Source organism: Malassezia sympodialis, genomic scaffold, assembly GCF_000349305.1.
Source record: "Malassezia sympodialis ATCC 42132 genomic scaffold, msy_sf_9, whole genome shotgun sequence".
NCBI lineage: Eukaryota > Fungi > Basidiomycota > Malasseziomycetes > Malasseziales > Malasseziaceae > Malassezia > Malassezia sympodialis.
The window spans coordinates 470,106-486,812 of record NW_017387807.1 but is presented as its reverse complement, the minus strand read 5'-3'; the positions used below and the strand labels follow the sequence as shown (position 1 = coordinate 486,812).

Sequence of the window (16,707 nt, the reverse complement as noted above, 5' to 3'; positions counted from 1 at the left end):
ATTGCTTGGAACTTTCTCAACACATTGGTGTGGCGCAGCACGCTCTTCAGGAACAGGCCGAGTGCAGATCGCAAACGCCCGGTCATGGACGTGTGATGCACAGACGTAGAAAAAGTCCAAGCTGGGTGCACTTACTGATACTAAAACGTATGGAGAACTCTTGCAACAGATATAGCATGGCTTTGGTGTGCGTGCCTGACGCAATATGTATTCATTTATAAGTTTGCCCTAGCATGAGTATCCCACACGTACAGGCGCGACAGGCGCTGCCATGATGTGTTGCGGGACGAGCCACGTGACGCATCTCGACTTGACGCACGGCGAAGAACCGCCATATCCACTCCGCATTGCTGCTCATCATGATGAAGAAAATTCCAGGCTTTTCACATGTGCAGAGTTTCACCACCAAGGGCCAGGGTAAAAGCAGTGAAAACAAGTCACAGACAGAAGGCCTGAGGAATGATATCATCATTCGCGCTGCTCGCGGCGAAAAGACGGAGCGAGCACCTGTTTGGGTGATGCGCCAGGCAGGCCGCTACCTGCCAGAGTTCCGCAAACTGCGCGAGCAGCATGAATTTTTCGAGTGCTGCCGGAATCCTGAAATTGCTTCAGAGATTACCATCCAGCCTATTCGACGCTATGAGGGATTGATTGACGCCGCTGTGATCTTCTCAGATATTCTGGTGGTCCCGCAGGCTATGGGCATGGAAGTCCAAATGGTGCCTGGTAAGGGACCCAGCTTCCTAAAGCCCTTGGAGACTCCCAAAGATATGGCGCGCCTCAAGAAGGTGAATGTCGAGAAGGATCTGGGTTATGTGACGGATGCCATTCGTCTCACAAAAATCAAGCTCGCCGGTGCAGTGCCCGTGATTGGCTTCTGTGGCTCTCCATGGACGTTGATGGCATATATGATTGAGGGTGGCGGCTCAAAAACGTGGGAGAAGGCCAAGAAATGGCTGTTTGACTACCCGAATGAGAGCAAGGAGCTTCTTTCTCGCATTGCTTCGGTGTGCGCCGAGTTCCTTGTCGCTCAAGTATGTGCTGGCGCGCAACTACTTCAAGTATTCGACTCTTGGGCTGGCGAGCTAACACCGTATGACTTCCGCAACTTCTCGCTGCCATACTTGACTGCGATCGCCGTGGATGTGCATGATCGCTTGTCGGCAATTTCTATGTCGACACCCCCCATGATTTTGTATGCCAAGGGGGCTATTAACCATTCTATGACACAAATTTGCCGCTCTGGCTACGATGTGATTGGTATTGATCACACTGTTGAGCCGGCCTGGGCTCGCAAGTGCGTGGCCGAGGCCCAGACCAGTGCTCGAAAGTTTGCAAAGACGTGCGGTGACAAAGACACAGCGCATCCAGTTGCCCTTCAAGGCAACCTGGATCCGGCTCTCTTGTATGCAAAGCCGGAAGTCATCTTCGATCGCGTTAATCGCATGCTGGACAGCCAGTATGGCGGCTTTGGTGGTGGTGGTGCTTTAATCTGCAACCTGGGCCATGGTATTACCCCAAATGTCGACCCTGAGCACTTGCGAGCCTTCTTAATGGCTGTGCGTCGCATTAGCAAGGAAATTATTGCTCGTCAGGATGAGTAGTATGTTAAAGAATGTCAACTACACGCTATTTGATATACAATCATGCATTTTTCGGATTCGTGTCAGTTGTCACCGTGATCACCTCAAGATCTTGTGACATAGCCGTGCCTTCTTGGTATGCGGAAGTAGACGCAGACATGTCCTCGTTCCACAAAGAATCGTGGGGATAAAAGCGACGTACATGTGATTCGGCACCAATGGTAAATAAGGCAATGAACGGATTGGTCAAAAGCCCTAGGATACCCCCAAAGAGAAGCTTGATGATAGGGGGCGTCCAGGTGTGTACCAAATTATCATGTTCATAGATTGGAGCAACAATGGCAATAGCAATGGGCCAATACCACCAAAATGTAATAACAGCCCACCATCCGCCTTGCAAGGCTGTCCAAAGTAGTCGCTCCATACGGTGTCGAAATGTGATCCCTTTAGCAAAAAGGTCGTTCCGTTCGCTCCCTGTACTTGTGGCTCGGAGGAACCAAAGGCAAAACTGAGCGAAGGGACCTTGATTCTCGCCATTCCCCATGTACAATAGTTGCCCACGCGCTTGAACATCTTCGGGCAACTGAACGCCAAGATACGACCCAGTTGGCTTGCATGTGGATGGGAAATGCATCATTGGTGGCCATGGATGACGTAGGGGTTTAAGTCCATGTCTCAAGTCAAAGTTGCAGAGTTGCGACGTAATAATATACGTAACAATTTGCTGGATAATAACAGTCACACCCATATCGCCTGCAATGGTATTTTGATCCAGCGGCCAAACTCGAATGTCCTTGTCCGTGGTCCTATACATAGCAACAGCAACACCAAAATTGGCTGCACCACCGAGGATAGCAGCGCCAATCCCATTCATTATAAAAATGTAGAAAACTTGATGCAAAGTCAAGGGGCCCAAATTAAACCAGTCTTTCCAGGTGCTAGGTCGGGACGACACAACACCACTTGAGACAAATGGTGCTGCCATACACACCTTTTTGTTTTGGGCAACGTAGAGACCATATTGAAGCCGTTCCTCGTCGGTCAAACGACCGGCTGTCTGACCCATGAACGGAATTAGTACAGCGCAATGCTACTGGAAATTAGGCGCGCATCGGCATGTAGTCACGTGCTGGATGACGCGCTGTGGGGAAGCCCATCAACACGAAAACTTATGGTAAATAGAGCTCGTCGTATCCGATATCATTTCGGATAGAGAAGTGGGGTGGTCTTCTTGGCTTTGATAGAATAGCTCCACAGATTGCAGAGGATCTTGATCGTCATATATATGGGAATCCATAAGGGTTGATAGTTGTGTGATGCATTCAATCATCTGGGGTAAGTAGGACGCACTTACATTAAGCACAGGGATAGAGGCGTTTGGAACTCCATATTCATCGATATATCGGAGAGTGGATATTTTAGGTCGTGGAAGCTTAAATATGGGTATCTGATGACCACCATTTGATATCGAATCCGCAAAAGAAGTGGCCGGTGACAATATCCGTGACGCAGATGAATGAGATGAACTGTCCTCCTGAGGTTGGTCACGAACTCCATGTCGCTCGGGTGCAGACAGCGGGGTATTCGATTTTATTTCATGGTTAGGTTCCTGCTTCTGTTCGCGCTCCCGCTCCCGTTCTTTCTCACGCTGGAGACCGTATTCAATTATCTGCTCCACCAAAGCATTTGGAACCACACTGGAATTTAGCCTTTGAGTCAGTTCTTCAAAGGGCATGTAAAGCTCATGTGCTAATATCAGAAACGACAAGTATTGTAGGCGTAGGGAGGTGACATATCGAGGTATTCTAGGGCCATCAGGCTTTGAAGGGTCAGTGACATGCTCGAGAGTAGTATAGGGCGTCAAAAGTGCTCGCATTTTTCCCATCATCTGACACTGCCATCCATTTTCATATCCGATCAAATTCATCACCTGTTCAGATTCCACGATATGTGTCGTAAGTCCCAAGAAGAGCGGTTCGGGTAAGCGGGCTAGAAACGACCTAGTAGGTGGCGGTGGTGGCCGCAAAGGATCGCAGGTATATTCATGGATTTCCCGAAAGTGACCACGCATAATACGCATATGTTGAAGATACAAGCCATATAAAAAATGTTTGATCAGGCTTCGCTCCAAATCGAATTTTTGCCATTGCTTCGTTTCCTGGTTGATCAAACAAAGTCGAAGTACCGCGGTGGGCACACAATATTCATCCATAAATTTATCCCAATACTCGATTGAAAGGTCCGGCTTTATGTCAGAATCAATCAAACGTACGTCTTCGCCTGGAAAGAAGCGCGCGCTAAAATCCTCTAAGCGTGCCCTGGCAACACCCGGTGGGAAGTGAGTGGTGCCAAGATCTGGATTGTAACCGAGTTGGGTGGTGATATTCACAAGCGGTTCGCATGGACTGCGAACCAACGTCATATTTGGATCTAGACCCGGGTCCAGCGGAATACCGGAGGCACTGCCCGTCAGACTCATGGTGTCCTGAGAATATTATCTGTACTGCCCAGCCAGAGGTTCTACTGATGACTAAGACTCAACCGTAAGCAGCGGAAACACCGTCAAATGCCCCGTACGCATTGTACACTCCACCACCGGGCGCTGCTATCGCAGCATCGGCGGGCTGAAGTAGCATACCTAACTCTTGTACAATTTGTGCAGTTTTGTACTCTAGCAGTGAGAGACCCTGTCATGTTATGATATCATCACGTACAGTCTCAACAATTTCTGCAGGGTGCAAGCTGCCCACTGACTCCACGTCAAAGTAGAAGCGGTTAGCACGACGGCTAGGGTCATAGGGTGTGCCTTCGGCAGGAGGCTCCTCCTCGTGTGCATTCTTGCTTTCAGGCCACTCTTTTTTGGCGTCCAACTCGTACCAAAGAGTTGTATGCCGCAATGCATTGTGCGGGTCATATTCGAATCCGACAGCGGACACAGGCGACCATTTTGCATGTTCCTTCGCAAAACCTTTGCGTGCAATGCACCGAGCTTTGATGTGCTGACCTTTCCGAAGCTGTACAATTGATACACCAGGCGCATTGGGATCATCTGTCGTAAGATAGACGTGCGTACCATGCCCCACTGGCTTGCCAAAATCAGGATGACGAGGAGCGACAGGACCAAAAGTGGCCTCATCCGAATACATATTTGCAATGGTATTGCTGCGGACTAGGTCCTTGGATGTCACAAGCATGGCACCACGGTCGGACGTGCACAGCGCGTCCAAGGTTAGCTCGACTGAGCATCGATCACAGCCGTCTTCACAAGAACAATCCTGTAGGTTAGACTTTTTTCACATCACATACACGTTGGTCGATAAGTACTTTGGCTGCATCCATGCTGAGCAGGGGGATCATACCCAGACGATGCGCCAGGAATTCATCAGCCAACACCGTTGTATTCACGGTGATTTCCACCATATCAATTGCTGGATATTACCAAAAAAAACGCATTACATACCAACAGTCGGCACATCCGCAATAATCGCTCGACGCAGAGAGTTGGCAAAACTAGAGTCAACATGAGATATACGCACCTCAAGTCGCAATTCTCTAGGACGAAATCAGCATGTGTATTGTTGATCTCGCGAAGAATTATGTTTGGAACTTGCATTTGATCAGTCATCATTCTCTGGGAGGAAGCAGCAGCACCCTGTGGTGCGTACATGCCATTAATAGCTGCCATGACAGCCCCTCGCGTCGTAGGGCTAGCGTGAGCGGAAGGTGACGAGCGACGCTGAAGATTATATAATCGTGACAGGACAACCGAGCGGGTTGGATGCCACAACGCGCTGTCCAACACTGACAACAGGCGGCTACACGAGCATGCTTGAGTCGATCCTACGCCGGCCGCAGCGGCTTCTGCTTCTGCTTTCCGGAGTTATGCTCGTTCTCCTATTGACGACATACCTGTCTCTCTCCTCGTGGGGCTCGGAGCAAGTGCGGGCGCAGCTGAAGCACATTCCAGCGTTCTTTGGTAACCAGTCGTGCCCCACGTACCCCTCGTTTAGCACTAGTCCAAATATGTCTGACTACCGATTCATGAGCCAGGCCAATACGGTTGAGGATCTGCGGAAGTATGCTGTTCGGGGTGACGATGGCAACTTGTATCCGCCCGAGTTTTATCCCAGCGAGATCAACCAGGCGCCTCGGGCTAAGGCTGCCTTTATCTCGCTAGTACGGAATCGCGAGCTGGATGATATGAAGTCCAGTATGCGGGATGGTGCGTTTGCGACTTGGTGACCGTGCAGTGGAAGATCGTTTCAACCGCAAATTCGGCTATCCGTGGGTATTTCTGAACGGTGAGTACACAGCGATTGACGCTCAGATAAGCCGTTTACGGAGGAGTTCAAGCAGGGTGTTCGAAAGATGACGCGCTCGCCCGTATATTTCGGTCTAGTGCCGAAGGAACACTGGAGTTACCCCGACTGGATTGATCAGGAGAAGGCAGCAGCCAAGCGCAAGGAGATGGAGATGAAGCAGATTATTTATGGTGGTTCAGAGTCGTACCGTCATATGTGCCGCTACCAAAGTGGCTTCTTCTGGCGTCATCCCCTCACCTACGAGCTTGGACTGGAATACTACTGGCGCGTGGAACCGGGCATTCGCATCTACTGTGACATTGACTATGATCCTTTCGTGTTTATGCAGCTGAATAACAAGGCATATGGCTTTACTATGTCCTTGCATGAGTATCCCGCCACTATCCCCACGCTCTGGGAACAGACCAAGATTTTTGCCAAGAACCACCCAGAATATCTTGCTGAAGACAATGCGATGGGCTTCATTGTGGATAACTCGAAGACAATGCAATCTTCGATATACAACATGTGCCACTTCTGGAGTAATTTTGAAATCGCGGACTTGCGATTCTGGCGCGGCCAGCAGTATCTGGACTACTTTACCCATTTGGATAAAGCGGGTGGTGTACGTACACGGTCTAACACAACAGTTCTTCTACGAGCGCTGGGGAGACGCGCCTGTTCACAGTATTGCCGCATCTCTGTTCCTGAATCGTTCACAGATCCACCACTTTGAGGACATCGGATACCGCCATATCCCGTGGGCACATTGCCCGGCAAACCGTGCCAAGTACCACGACACAGGCAAGTGTCTTTGTGATCCTACTGAGGTGTGTGTTTTACTGCTTACCGCAGTCGTTTGACCGGGATCCGTACTCGTGCATGACCCAGTGGTGGAAGGTGTCAGTCGAGGGCGAGCCTAAGTAAGCCTTTAGATGGAGGTGTGTGTAGTTGGTTATTCCGGTCGCAGACTCGCGGCACTCCACCTGGTCGACCTTATGGCCAGGGAGGACGATCAGGGCGGCAAGGCCAAGCTAGCCCGACACGATGTGGCGCTGCTGAGAGCCATCTCGGTATTCCGCCCTGTAGGAGAGCATCGACATTTTCACATGGTGTCCATTTTGCATGCCCTAGATGGCGCGCCAGAGGCGAAGCAGGCTAATAGATCGAGTGCATCGCTGTGGGCACGGCTGCACGACTTTTATGACCTACGCGGACTTGACGAAATGGAAGAAGGTAGTGACGACGAAGAGGAGCCTGTGTGGCTCCGTACCTACGAGGAGCATTCACAGTTCTTGCGGGACCATGAGAGAGCACGATCGCGTTTTCTGCGGGACGTTGACGAGGAAGAGTTCGCCCTGTACCCCATGTATTTGTATGAACCAATCATCGTATCTCGTCGCGTTGAAGCAGGCGATGACGGCGCGCAAACTCAGGTGGTCCCACCCTCACAAGAGGATGAAGGTGCTGATGCCATGGCCGACGACGGCGAGTCTGAATCAGACAAGGAAGAACGTGCGCCTCGATCGGTCCAGCGCCGAACTGTGCGCAAACGCGGACATACGGAAGAGGATACCTCCCCCGATCTGCCCAAGGACGAATCTTCACACGGCTCTGCACGAGCGAGCAAGCGACGACGAGGATCCAAGTTGGATGACGACGGCCTTGATACGCCTACGCGCTCCATCACGACACGGCGACAGCAAAAACAGCTGAACGACGACGAGAAAAAGCGTGAGGTCGAAGATGGTTCCGATGCGGCTACAGATGGCGCAGGCACTGGTTCCATGCGTTCTACACGCTCAACGCCTGCACGGCGCGCTGCAAGCTCCTCCCGCAGCGTGCGTGCTTCGCCCAGCCCGGTCCCCACGACGCGGAGCGCGCGATCGCGGCGCTCCTAGGGTGTATATTCACGTGATATAGAGGTCGTGTGCCTAGACTGGTGTGTTACGTGCGCTGTGCACCGCTCGGCTTGCGGAGATGGCGCGGCGCGCATACAGAGAGACGGAGAGCCCGGTGCGCAAGCGAATGCGCCTGCATGGTCGGGACGCGTATGGCAGTTCGTACGTGTGGTGCGGCTGACAAGCACAGAGATGGGGTGTACCAGGATTTCCTGAATATGAACACGCGGCTATCGTTTCGGGACTACCAGCATTGTATGCGCCACCGTGACCTGCTGCATGGAGATAATGCGTCTCTAACGCCTGAGGAATGGTCGGATCGATACCAGAAGTACAAAACAGATTATCAGAGACAGTCGTTGTGGTCGTTTTTCTTGCGTCATCAGAGTGACGAATGGTTTAAAGAGAAGTACGCGATTTATGCGCCATATGTCGAAGCGCGGCGCCTGCGCCGGCGTATTGGACGCATGGGACACAAAGAAGTGTGGCTGCACGAGCTTGAATCGGGGGCGCTAGATAAGGTGTGTTGGGACCTGCAGGAGAGCGGGTCCTCTGTGCCCATGTACACAGTAACGAACCGGCTGGGTAACGAAGAGCACTTTGACACCGACCAGCTCCCACTGGCACCGGACCCTGAGCACCAGTTGCTTGTGCGCGTATGGCCGGCTGACCGACCACGGACCGAGCTGGAAGACCACCTGAGCACGTATGCAGGCTTTCGATACGTGGCTATGCTCGAGCCGATCGTGCAGCGGCGTTGGAACCGCGCAGGAATTGCTGTCTTTGAGCATGGAACTGATGTGTGCGATGCGATCCGACAACTGGACGGCCATGCCTTTGGCGACTTTGTGCTGCATCTGGCGTTGTTGGACCGACCAAGCAGCAGTCGTGTTCGCATAGCGCCTGAGTCGACCAACACGCTACCACGCCTCACGCATGACTTGGCTCTGTCGCGCCAGATGATTGAAAAGCTTGAGGAGGAGGACCGCACGACGCTATTTGCGGACGAGTGCCTGATTGGTGGCGACACGTGGGCGTGGCTCGACGTGCGTGCGTGCGAGCGCATTGAGGCACGATGTGCTGCCATGCAAGGCATGCGCACGGAGCATGAGCGAGTCAAGAAGCAGCTTGATCTGCAGCTTGATTTGCTGCGCCGCGTGTACCATATGGACTATTACTTGTGCCTGCAGTGTGACTTTGCCGAGGAGCTGGAGCGCCGTAGTGCATGTCATGTGCGTCGGCAGCCCGTGAACGAGTTGCATATACACGAGGACGAGTACTGGACGTCGCATCTGGACGCGAAGCTTCGTCTATGGCTCGCGCCTGCCGAGGCGCTGCCGAGCCACGGCGGCATTGACCGCGACGCGCTGGAAGAGCATCTCACACGTGACTGGATCCGCGAGATGGAGCCAGGCAAAGTGCGCTGCTGTGTGCGCACGGGCCAGGGGGGGGACGGCGAGTGTGGCAAGTTGTTCAAGGCGCATGGCTTCGTGCGCAAGCACATTCGCCGTCGTCACCTGGACCTACTCGAACGAAGAGGCGGTGATACGTATGCCTTTGCCGCGTATTTTAACTCATATTTGTGCGACCCGATGCGCGTGTCTCCCTCGGGGTTGAAGGATGAGGGGAGCGAGCCGCGGCCACTAGTCGCACCGAGCCGCGCGGTGGACCACGCATCACCGCGCCGTAGCTACCAGGACCTCGATGGCGCTCAGCCCGATACCATGGACCTATCCTACTAGCTGCTACGTAGAGTTGGCCAGTGCACACGCGTGATCAAAGATGGCTAGGCACGGATCATCCGCGGCTGACGATGCAAAGACATTGGCCATGATTGTCTCGCGGTTCGCTGCTAGCACATCGTGGTACAGCACCACAAAGGCACGGTACCACTCGCGCAGCCACCAGCCTTGCCAGCCCGCACTGTCGGTGTTGTCATCTAGCGTTGGCACCGGATGCATCTGCATCTGGTGCACAAGCTGCGAGACGACCGTCACGAGCACTTTACGCTGCTCGAGCAGCACGGCATCGAGGTGCACCTGCACCTCGTCCGCCGCGCCCGACGCCGGCGGTGCACCGTCCGCAGCATCTGCCTGGCGCCGCAGGTCGTCTACACGCCGCGTGAGTTGCGTGACTCGACCGAGAACCTTGTCGACCGTGAGGCGCAGCAGGGCCCACCAGTTGAACGAGCTCCAGTCGCGGCGCGTGGGACCCCACTCAGGTGATTGATCCGCCAGCGCGAACGGCGCATTCGTGCGACCTGTCTCGCTTGTAAACACAAAGCGCACCACGTCCACAGGTTCGACGATGCGGTACTGCAGCAGCTTGTCGCACACGATCAGTACCCACTGCGGCGACTGTGTCCAGAACAGCGCCGTGCTCGCCAGAATGGACAGGCGCGCATCTGGCGTCTGTGAGAGCGAGCGCAGCAGCTCGTGGTAGCGCTCCATCACATTCAACAAATGCGAGAAGCTGCGGCTGCCTGCATTTAACAACGTCTGCACCGCGAGATCGCGCACGATGCGCTCCGCATCCGCGGGTGTCTCGGCGAGCGCCTCATCTTCCGTGTCCGGCACATCCGTGGCCGGTGCCAGGATGCTCTGCTGGTAGCTCTGCAGATCCGCCTGCACAACCTGCACGCTCGCCTTCGCCTTGATCGACTGGAACAGCTGCGTCGCCAAAGCATGGTGCGCGTGGCCCGGATCGCCGTACGCGTACACAGGCGCTGGCTCGGTCGGGGGGAGAACACTTGCCTCCAGCTCTGGCGGCACCGTGCCCCTGATGCGGTCGTAATATGCGAGGCGCACCTCCAGCTCGACAATGCGGCGTGCCAGTGCCCGGCGCGGATGCGGCCAAGGTCGTGCCGCATCGTCCTGCCACTCAGACCATGCCCACGTGAAATTAAAGTTGCTCAGATGCACACTGAACCAGTCGGCGATGCGGCGCAGCACCTCCGCATGCACACGGCCCTCGCCGGCAGCAGCATAGAAGCGGCGAATCGTGCGCCCGATTGACGGCGCGACTTGCTGGGGGGCAAGCGTGACAACCTCGCGCAGCAGAGACGCATAGTACAGCTCAAGTTGCGGCGCCGTGGGCAGAACGAGCATGCTCGACAGCGCGCTCTCCAGCACCAGATCTTCGAGACTCCACGGGCCGTCGCCTGCCTCATGCCATGACTGGTCGGCCTCGCCAAATAGGCCGCGCGTCGGCGGCGTGCGCCCATCAAACGTCCCGCGACGCAGCCAGTGCGGCAGCGTCCAAAGTACATGTGCACACTCTTTGCGGTTGATCACGTACAGATCCAGTACGTCAAGTACCATCGAGCGCAGCACGACACTCGTAGCTGTGGCTAGTGCCGGAACACTCGCGCCGAACCAGCGTGGGGCCCTGTCGAGAGGTGGCGCGCCGATCCGCGCACGCACCACTTCCACCATGCCCTTGCCCGTGTTTAGGTGAGCGGGCGGCGCAAGGAGGTCATCGTCTTGCGTATCGCGCGCCGCATCGCGCAGTGGTGCCACATGCAAGTCGGGCAATGCCAGCACGCGAAGCTCGGGCGGCACGGCACTGGTAACCGGCGACACGGTCGTCGGGAGCAGATCGCTCGCGGCAGGAAGACAGGCTGGACGCACGTACCCGCGCTCCTGCATCGTCTGGAGTGCATGGACACGGTCCAGGAAGCCCTCCTCAGCGAGAAAGTCGTGCTCGATGCCGTCTAAATCAAAGGGCGAGAGCAGGGAGCTCGCGGCTCCGCGGCGCTCGGCATACGCAACGACGCCGTCGACGACAGCATCGAGTTGCTCTTTCGCTGACGGTGCGGCATTCTCAGCAGGCAGTGGCTCAGGTTGGAGTAGGTCTGCGCCCGCACGACACACAACTTCAATCACACAGTCGGCGGCAGGATCAGCCACGTCGCGCGCGACGCCCTCGCTGGAAAGCACATCGACGAGTGCCTGCAGCACGCGGCGCACAGACGCGGGTGACACAATGCCCAACGGCACGAGCGCCGCCAATACATGCAGGGTCAGACGCACATTCCGCCAGTAGTGCGCCTCCATGTCGTGCACGAACAACTGCACGAGATGGTCGACCATGCGCTGACCCAGCGATGGCGACGATTCGGTAGGCGCCTGCGACGGCGCGAGCGCGAGGTGACCAATCAGAGCAGCGGTGAGGGCCGTCTTGTGTGGCTGCTCCGTGGCCAGGATGCGCACGGCGCTGAGTACGGCCGCAGGGAACTCGACGGCCTGCGACTCAAGCCACGCACACACTTTGGGAAGTTCGATGCTAATATCGACGCCCTCTGCCTCGCCGAACTGGAAAAGTGACTGATGAATTTGGCGCGTGGCATCCACCTGCCGCATATGGTGCCGGTCGGGCGGCGGGCCATACTCACTCGAAGCTGGCGCTGACACGTAGCGTGTGTCGGCATAGGGATGTCTTCCACGTCCGCCTCCGCGCGGCCGTCCCCATCCGCGCCGCGGGCCGCGCGGGTACTCGCCTTGGTCTCTCCAGCCCCCTCGCTCGTCGCGCGGCATGGTGGTGAGAGAGAAGCGACGGTATCGATTACGTCAGCGCAGGCTTGAGCGGCGCCCGTCGGCCGCCACGGTTTGTCTGCACTGTGTGCTCGTGCGGCGAACGCGAACGGATCGCTTTGGTGCCATGTCAACGACGGCCAAGCTGCGTGCGTGCCTGCGCTGCCACTATGCGCAGTCGGCCGCCGAGTTCCACGCCAAGGGCTGTCCCAACTGCCAAGACCTCCTTGACGTACGTGTTATCCTCTCACCTTAGATGCAAGGCAGCCAGGAGCGCGTCGCCGACTTTACTACGTCCAATTTTGATGGGCTTATATGCATGCTGCAGCCCGAAGAAAGCTGGGTCGCCAAGTGGCAGCGAATAGGTACGCTTCTCCGCTCACGCAGAAAAACGCATGGTCGGGCTGTACGCCGTCAAGGTGGTCGGCCGGCTTCCCGACGGATACGAGTAGCTGTGCTGCCTGCAACGCAGAGCCTCGCGTAGCTATTGTACTATACAGGCGAGTCTGTAGATGACTCGAGATCCGGTAGAACCGCACCAAGCTTTTCCAGCAGCTGGTCCACGCGCGTCTCGATCATGTCCGCGACTTGGTGCGCCTGGTCAAGCTGCGTCATCAGCTTCCCGATAGACGCCGCATCCTGCGGCATATCCTGGGTATTGAGCTCAGCGAGCTGGTCGAGCAGATCGGCGACATCCGTGCCACCGCGGGAGGTGGTAGAGGGAGGATCTAGCGGCGCCCCACCCAGCGCCTCAGCGAGCATCGGAGGCACGGGCGGCCCTGTCGACGCACTCTCCTCAGTCCGCGTCGCAATGTGGCGCACCCATGCGCCGACCGCACCGAGGTAGCCCTCATGCCGCAAAAAATAGGCGCGCCGACGGCCCTTGCTCCAGAACCGGATCGCATACGACAACGTGGCAATGGTCGCGCGATGACCGCGGATGAAGCTGCCACCAAAATACACACGATCGAGCTTGTACTTTTCCGCGTTCATGTGTGCAATCTGCCCAATGTTGTTGCTGATGGCATACAGCAGACTGCGGCAGATGTCTTCCTGGCGGAAACGCGCGCGGCGGCGTGCCGAGGCGGCGCCAGCACTATCGCTCGGCGCGTCGGGCACGTCGCCTCGGCGGTCCCAGCGGAACACTTTTCCGAACGATGATGCAATAGTCGATGCGGAGAGACCGAGGTGGTCTAGGCCAATGGGGCCATAAATGTCGCCAACGAGCATATCGACGTGGCTGTTGTCGCCACGCTCGCACAGCTCGAGCATCTCATCAAAGCTGCGGGCATCCGTAAGCAGGCCCAGTAGGCCCCAGAGTGTTCCGCCACCCAGACTAGTGCCACTCACACGCTCAAACTGTCCGTGCTCATCGACCTTGAGGATGCTCACGCCCGAGCCAATGTTTACCAACAAACAGGGCAGCTTGGGCGATGGCGATGACTCAAACATGGGCTCGTACAATGGCGGACTCGCACTCGGGCGCGGCAGCGTCTCCGAGCCGCCCTCAATCACGCTTGAGTCTCCTCGCGAGAACGACATGTCAGTGTGCGCGCTTATATGCATCATCTCGTCAACTAGGCGGTCGGAAAACCAAAAGACTTCGTCGGGAATGAGTGTCATAAAGTTGAGACCAGTTATCAGGCACTCCATCTCGTCCTCGCGCTGCACCTCGACGCCAAGGTCCCCCGTGAAGCGCTCATAGAACAAGTGAGCACCGCCGCCCGTCGCCATAATTTTGACGCTTTTCTGCATTTCGTCCACGGTCACCTGGTTGGCCACCGCACTCTTCTCGATCAGATCGTGCAGGAACTGGACACAGGCGTCTATGTTGCTCGACTCAAACTTGACAAAGTTGAGGCGTCCGCCGGGAAAGGCAGGCGGCAGCGAGCGACGCCGAAGCCTTGCTGGGTGAAACAGCACGGGCGGGCAGGATGCGGAGTCATCTTCATGTAGCTCGTCCACATGCGGATTTTCTAAGGCGTTGGCATTCGAGCTCGCACGCGTAAAGTACACCACCTTCGCAAGCGAGCCGCCCACATCGACGGCAATGTGCGACACAGACTCAGTGTGGTTCGGCAAGTAAATGTCGTGGCCATCACGGCGTGCTTCGGAGCTGGGTGGGTCATCGACAATGATCCGCGCCCCATGCATCCGCATGAAGACATCGACGGGCAACGCCTGGGGCGGCCCCAGCATAAGGAGATTCGCGCAGCGTCGCCGTGGGGCGTTGTCCGTGGCCTTAGTCATCTGTCACGTGGAGGTGACCAGGGCCGGCGGAGCAGCGGAGCCACCGCGAACGCAACGCGACGCTCTTCTTCCGTGCGAGACGCTCCCCATGTCTGGCTACAAGTATGATGAGGAGGGCGGTCAGTTTATGACGTTTTGCCTCACGGCACTCTTGGCGTTTATGGTGCCATATACCTACCGCATGCTCCGGCCGCAGCGCAAGACAGGTACGTCGTCTGCCCCCTCACATGCAGCGAAGGCGCAGGGCTGGCTGGATCAAAGTGGGCACAAGGTCAAAGCGGTTCAGCAGCTCATGCGCACGTCACCCGTCTGGAAGACTCTGCACTGGGTCCTTCTGGCGGCTGGATGGGCAGCCGTGGCGCTGCTGTTCAAGAAGGTCGCGTACCTGGTGAGCCACTCGGAGCACAAAGTATACGATCCCTTCTCGATCCTGGGTATCGCGGCCACCGCAACGGAGCGCGAAATCCGCCGCCGCTATCGCAAGCTAAGTGTTGAGTTCCACCCCGACAAGGTCGGCGACGTGTCGAACCAGACCAAGGCAGAAATCGAATCGCACTATATTGAGATTACCAAGGCATACAAGGCACTTACCGATGAGACGATCCGGAAGAACTACGAAGAGTACGGCCATCCCGATGGCAAGCAGGAGATGTCGATGGGCATTGCCCTCCCGACCTGGATCGTCGAGAGCAAGAACAACTGGCTAGTCCTTGCCGTGTACGGTCTCGTGTTCGGTGTCGGTCTGCCCCTGCTTGTCGCGCGCTGGTGGTATGGTACGCGCTCGCGCACCAAGGATGGCGTGCTGAATGCCACTGCGCTCTCCTTTTTCCTCGCACTTAAGCCGACGGTGACGGCGGACGACCTCCCCCTGCTCCTGGCCAAGACGGAGGAGCTGAAGGGACAGTACGTCAGCGCGCTGCGTGCGAGTGATGAGTCGGCGATGACCGAGCTGACCGAGAAAGTACGCGCTGCCTACGAGCACGACACTGGCAAAGAGCTCGTGCCGGAGGGCGTGCCTGCGCCCGTGGCGCGCGCGCTCGTTCTGTTGATGGCGTACCTGTACCGCATCGAGTCGCGCCAAGCACACGTGGAACAGATCAAGCTGCAGATGGGACGCTACACGGAGAAGCTGCTGACGAGCCTGCTGGCTATGAGCACGTCGCACAGCCGTCTGGAGCAGTCCAACGTGATCCGCGATATGATGGCACATTTCGTGCAGGCGGTACCGCTCAGCGGTGGGCGCGTGTCGGAGCTGCTGCAGCTGCCGCACATGACGGTGGCGCTTGCCAAGGAGGCACTCCACCTCGACATGGTGGCGAAATACGGCCTGCAGGGCCTGTGGAAGGTGCCGGACGCCGAGCGGCGCGCCGTGCTTGCGGGGCCGCAGGGGATGACCACGGATGCGTACGCCGAGTGCATGCGTGCGTTGAGCGAATGGCCGCGTCTGGAACTCGTCGACGCGTACTTTACCGTGGTCGGCGAGGAGCGCGTGAGCGCTGGCTCACTTATGCACCTAGTTGTCAAGATGCGCTTGCTGCCGCTGAAGCGCGATGGGTCGCTCCTCCGCGAGGGCCGCCGCCTGGACGCGAAGAACAAGGACGGTAGCGATAGCGTGCGCTCGGGGATGGCATCAGACTCGCTGCCGGACGACGCCGCGGCCGGCCGCGAGCCAACGGGCTATGTGTATGCGCCGTTTTTTGCCGAGGAGCGCAAGCCGCAGTGGTTCGTGCAGATGGGCGACCACAAGAACGACCACCTCATCCTGCCGCCAACCAAGTTTGGTGATGTGGGTGCTACACAAACGCGCACGGTGCATCTGCCTGTCATTGCGCCGCCGGAGCCGGGCCTCTATACGTTCCAGGTACAGATCACAAGCGACTCGTACTTGGGCTCCCATGCTGTGAAGCTCATGAAGCTGAATGTCGCGGAGCAGCGCCTCGCCAGTCCAGAGGAAGAAGATGAGATCTCCGACCCGGAGGAGGATACCATTGCGGGCCAGATGGCCCTGATGCGTGGCGAGAAGGTCAAGCCATCGAACGTCGTGTACGCGGATGATGACGAGGAGGAAGAAGAGGAGGAGGAGGAGGAGGATGACGACGACGACCGCGAGGACAGCAGCGATAGTGATTCTGATTAGACT

At 56.8% G+C, this 16,707-nt stretch overlaps 6 protein-coding genes and 1 pseudogene across 7 annotated transcripts; 4 read left to right on the top strand and 3 right to left on the bottom strand.

The window, feature by feature from the left end:
• Positions 1–359: 359 nt before the first annotated feature.
• On the top strand, positions 360–1,604 carry MSY001_2025 (uncharacterized protein; the record flags this gene model as incomplete). Its single annotated transcript, XM_018883855.1, has 1 exon — positions 360–1,604. One exon carries the CDS (start codon positions 360–362, stop codon positions 1,602–1,604), a length of 1,245 nt encoding a protein of 414 aa, XP_018740573.1.
• A 2,516-nt stretch (positions 1,605–4,120) lies between these two features.
• MSY001_2024 (uncharacterized protein) lies at positions 4,121–5,003 on the bottom strand (the record flags this gene model as incomplete). Its single annotated transcript, XM_018883854.1, has 3 exons — positions 4,121–4,270; positions 4,298–4,816; positions 4,890–5,003. 3 exons carry the CDS (start codon positions 5,001–5,003, stop codon positions 4,121–4,123), a joined length of 783 nt encoding a protein of 260 aa, XP_018740572.1.
• Positions 5,004–5,465: 462 nt separating this feature from the next.
• On the top strand, positions 5,466–6,811 carry MNT1 (Protein O-mannosyltransferase-like protein; the record flags this gene model as incomplete). The annotated part of the gene is made up of 5 exons (XM_018883852.1): positions 5,466–5,673; positions 5,795–5,871; positions 5,916–6,509; positions 6,535–6,714; positions 6,740–6,811. The coding sequence occupies 5 exons, from the start codon at positions 5,466–5,468 to the stop codon at positions 6,809–6,811; spliced, it is 1,131 nt and encodes a 376-aa protein (XP_018740571.1).
• Positions 6,812–9,530: 2,719 nt separating this feature from the next.
• Positions 9,531–12,214, bottom strand: MSY001_2022 (annotated as a pseudogene). The gene is given in 2 exon segments: positions 9,531–12,173; positions 12,179–12,214. Coding segments are annotated over 2 exon segments (2,679 nt in total).
• Positions 12,215–12,444: 230 nt separating this feature from the next.
• MSY001_2021 (uncharacterized protein) lies at positions 12,445–12,769 on the top strand (the record flags this gene model as incomplete). The annotated part of the gene is given in 3 exon segments (XM_018883851.1): positions 12,445–12,549; positions 12,574–12,723; positions 12,737–12,769. 3 exon segments carry the CDS (start codon positions 12,445–12,447, stop codon positions 12,767–12,769), a joined length of 288 nt encoding a protein of 95 aa, XP_018740570.1.
• Positions 12,770–12,809: 40 nt separating this feature from the next.
• On the bottom strand, positions 12,810–14,516 carry MSY001_2020 (uncharacterized protein; the record flags this gene model as incomplete). The annotated part of the gene is made up of 1 exon (XM_018883850.1): positions 12,810–14,516. One exon carries the CDS (start codon positions 14,514–14,516, stop codon positions 12,810–12,812), a length of 1,707 nt encoding a protein of 568 aa, XP_018740569.1.
• Positions 14,517–14,655: 139 nt separating this feature from the next.
• On the top strand, positions 14,656–16,704 carry MSY001_2019 (uncharacterized protein; the record flags this gene model as incomplete). Its single annotated transcript, XM_018883849.1, has 1 exon — positions 14,656–16,704. One exon carries the CDS (start codon positions 14,656–14,658, stop codon positions 16,702–16,704), a length of 2,049 nt encoding a protein of 682 aa, XP_018740568.1.
• Positions 16,705–16,707: the final 3 nt, after the last annotated feature.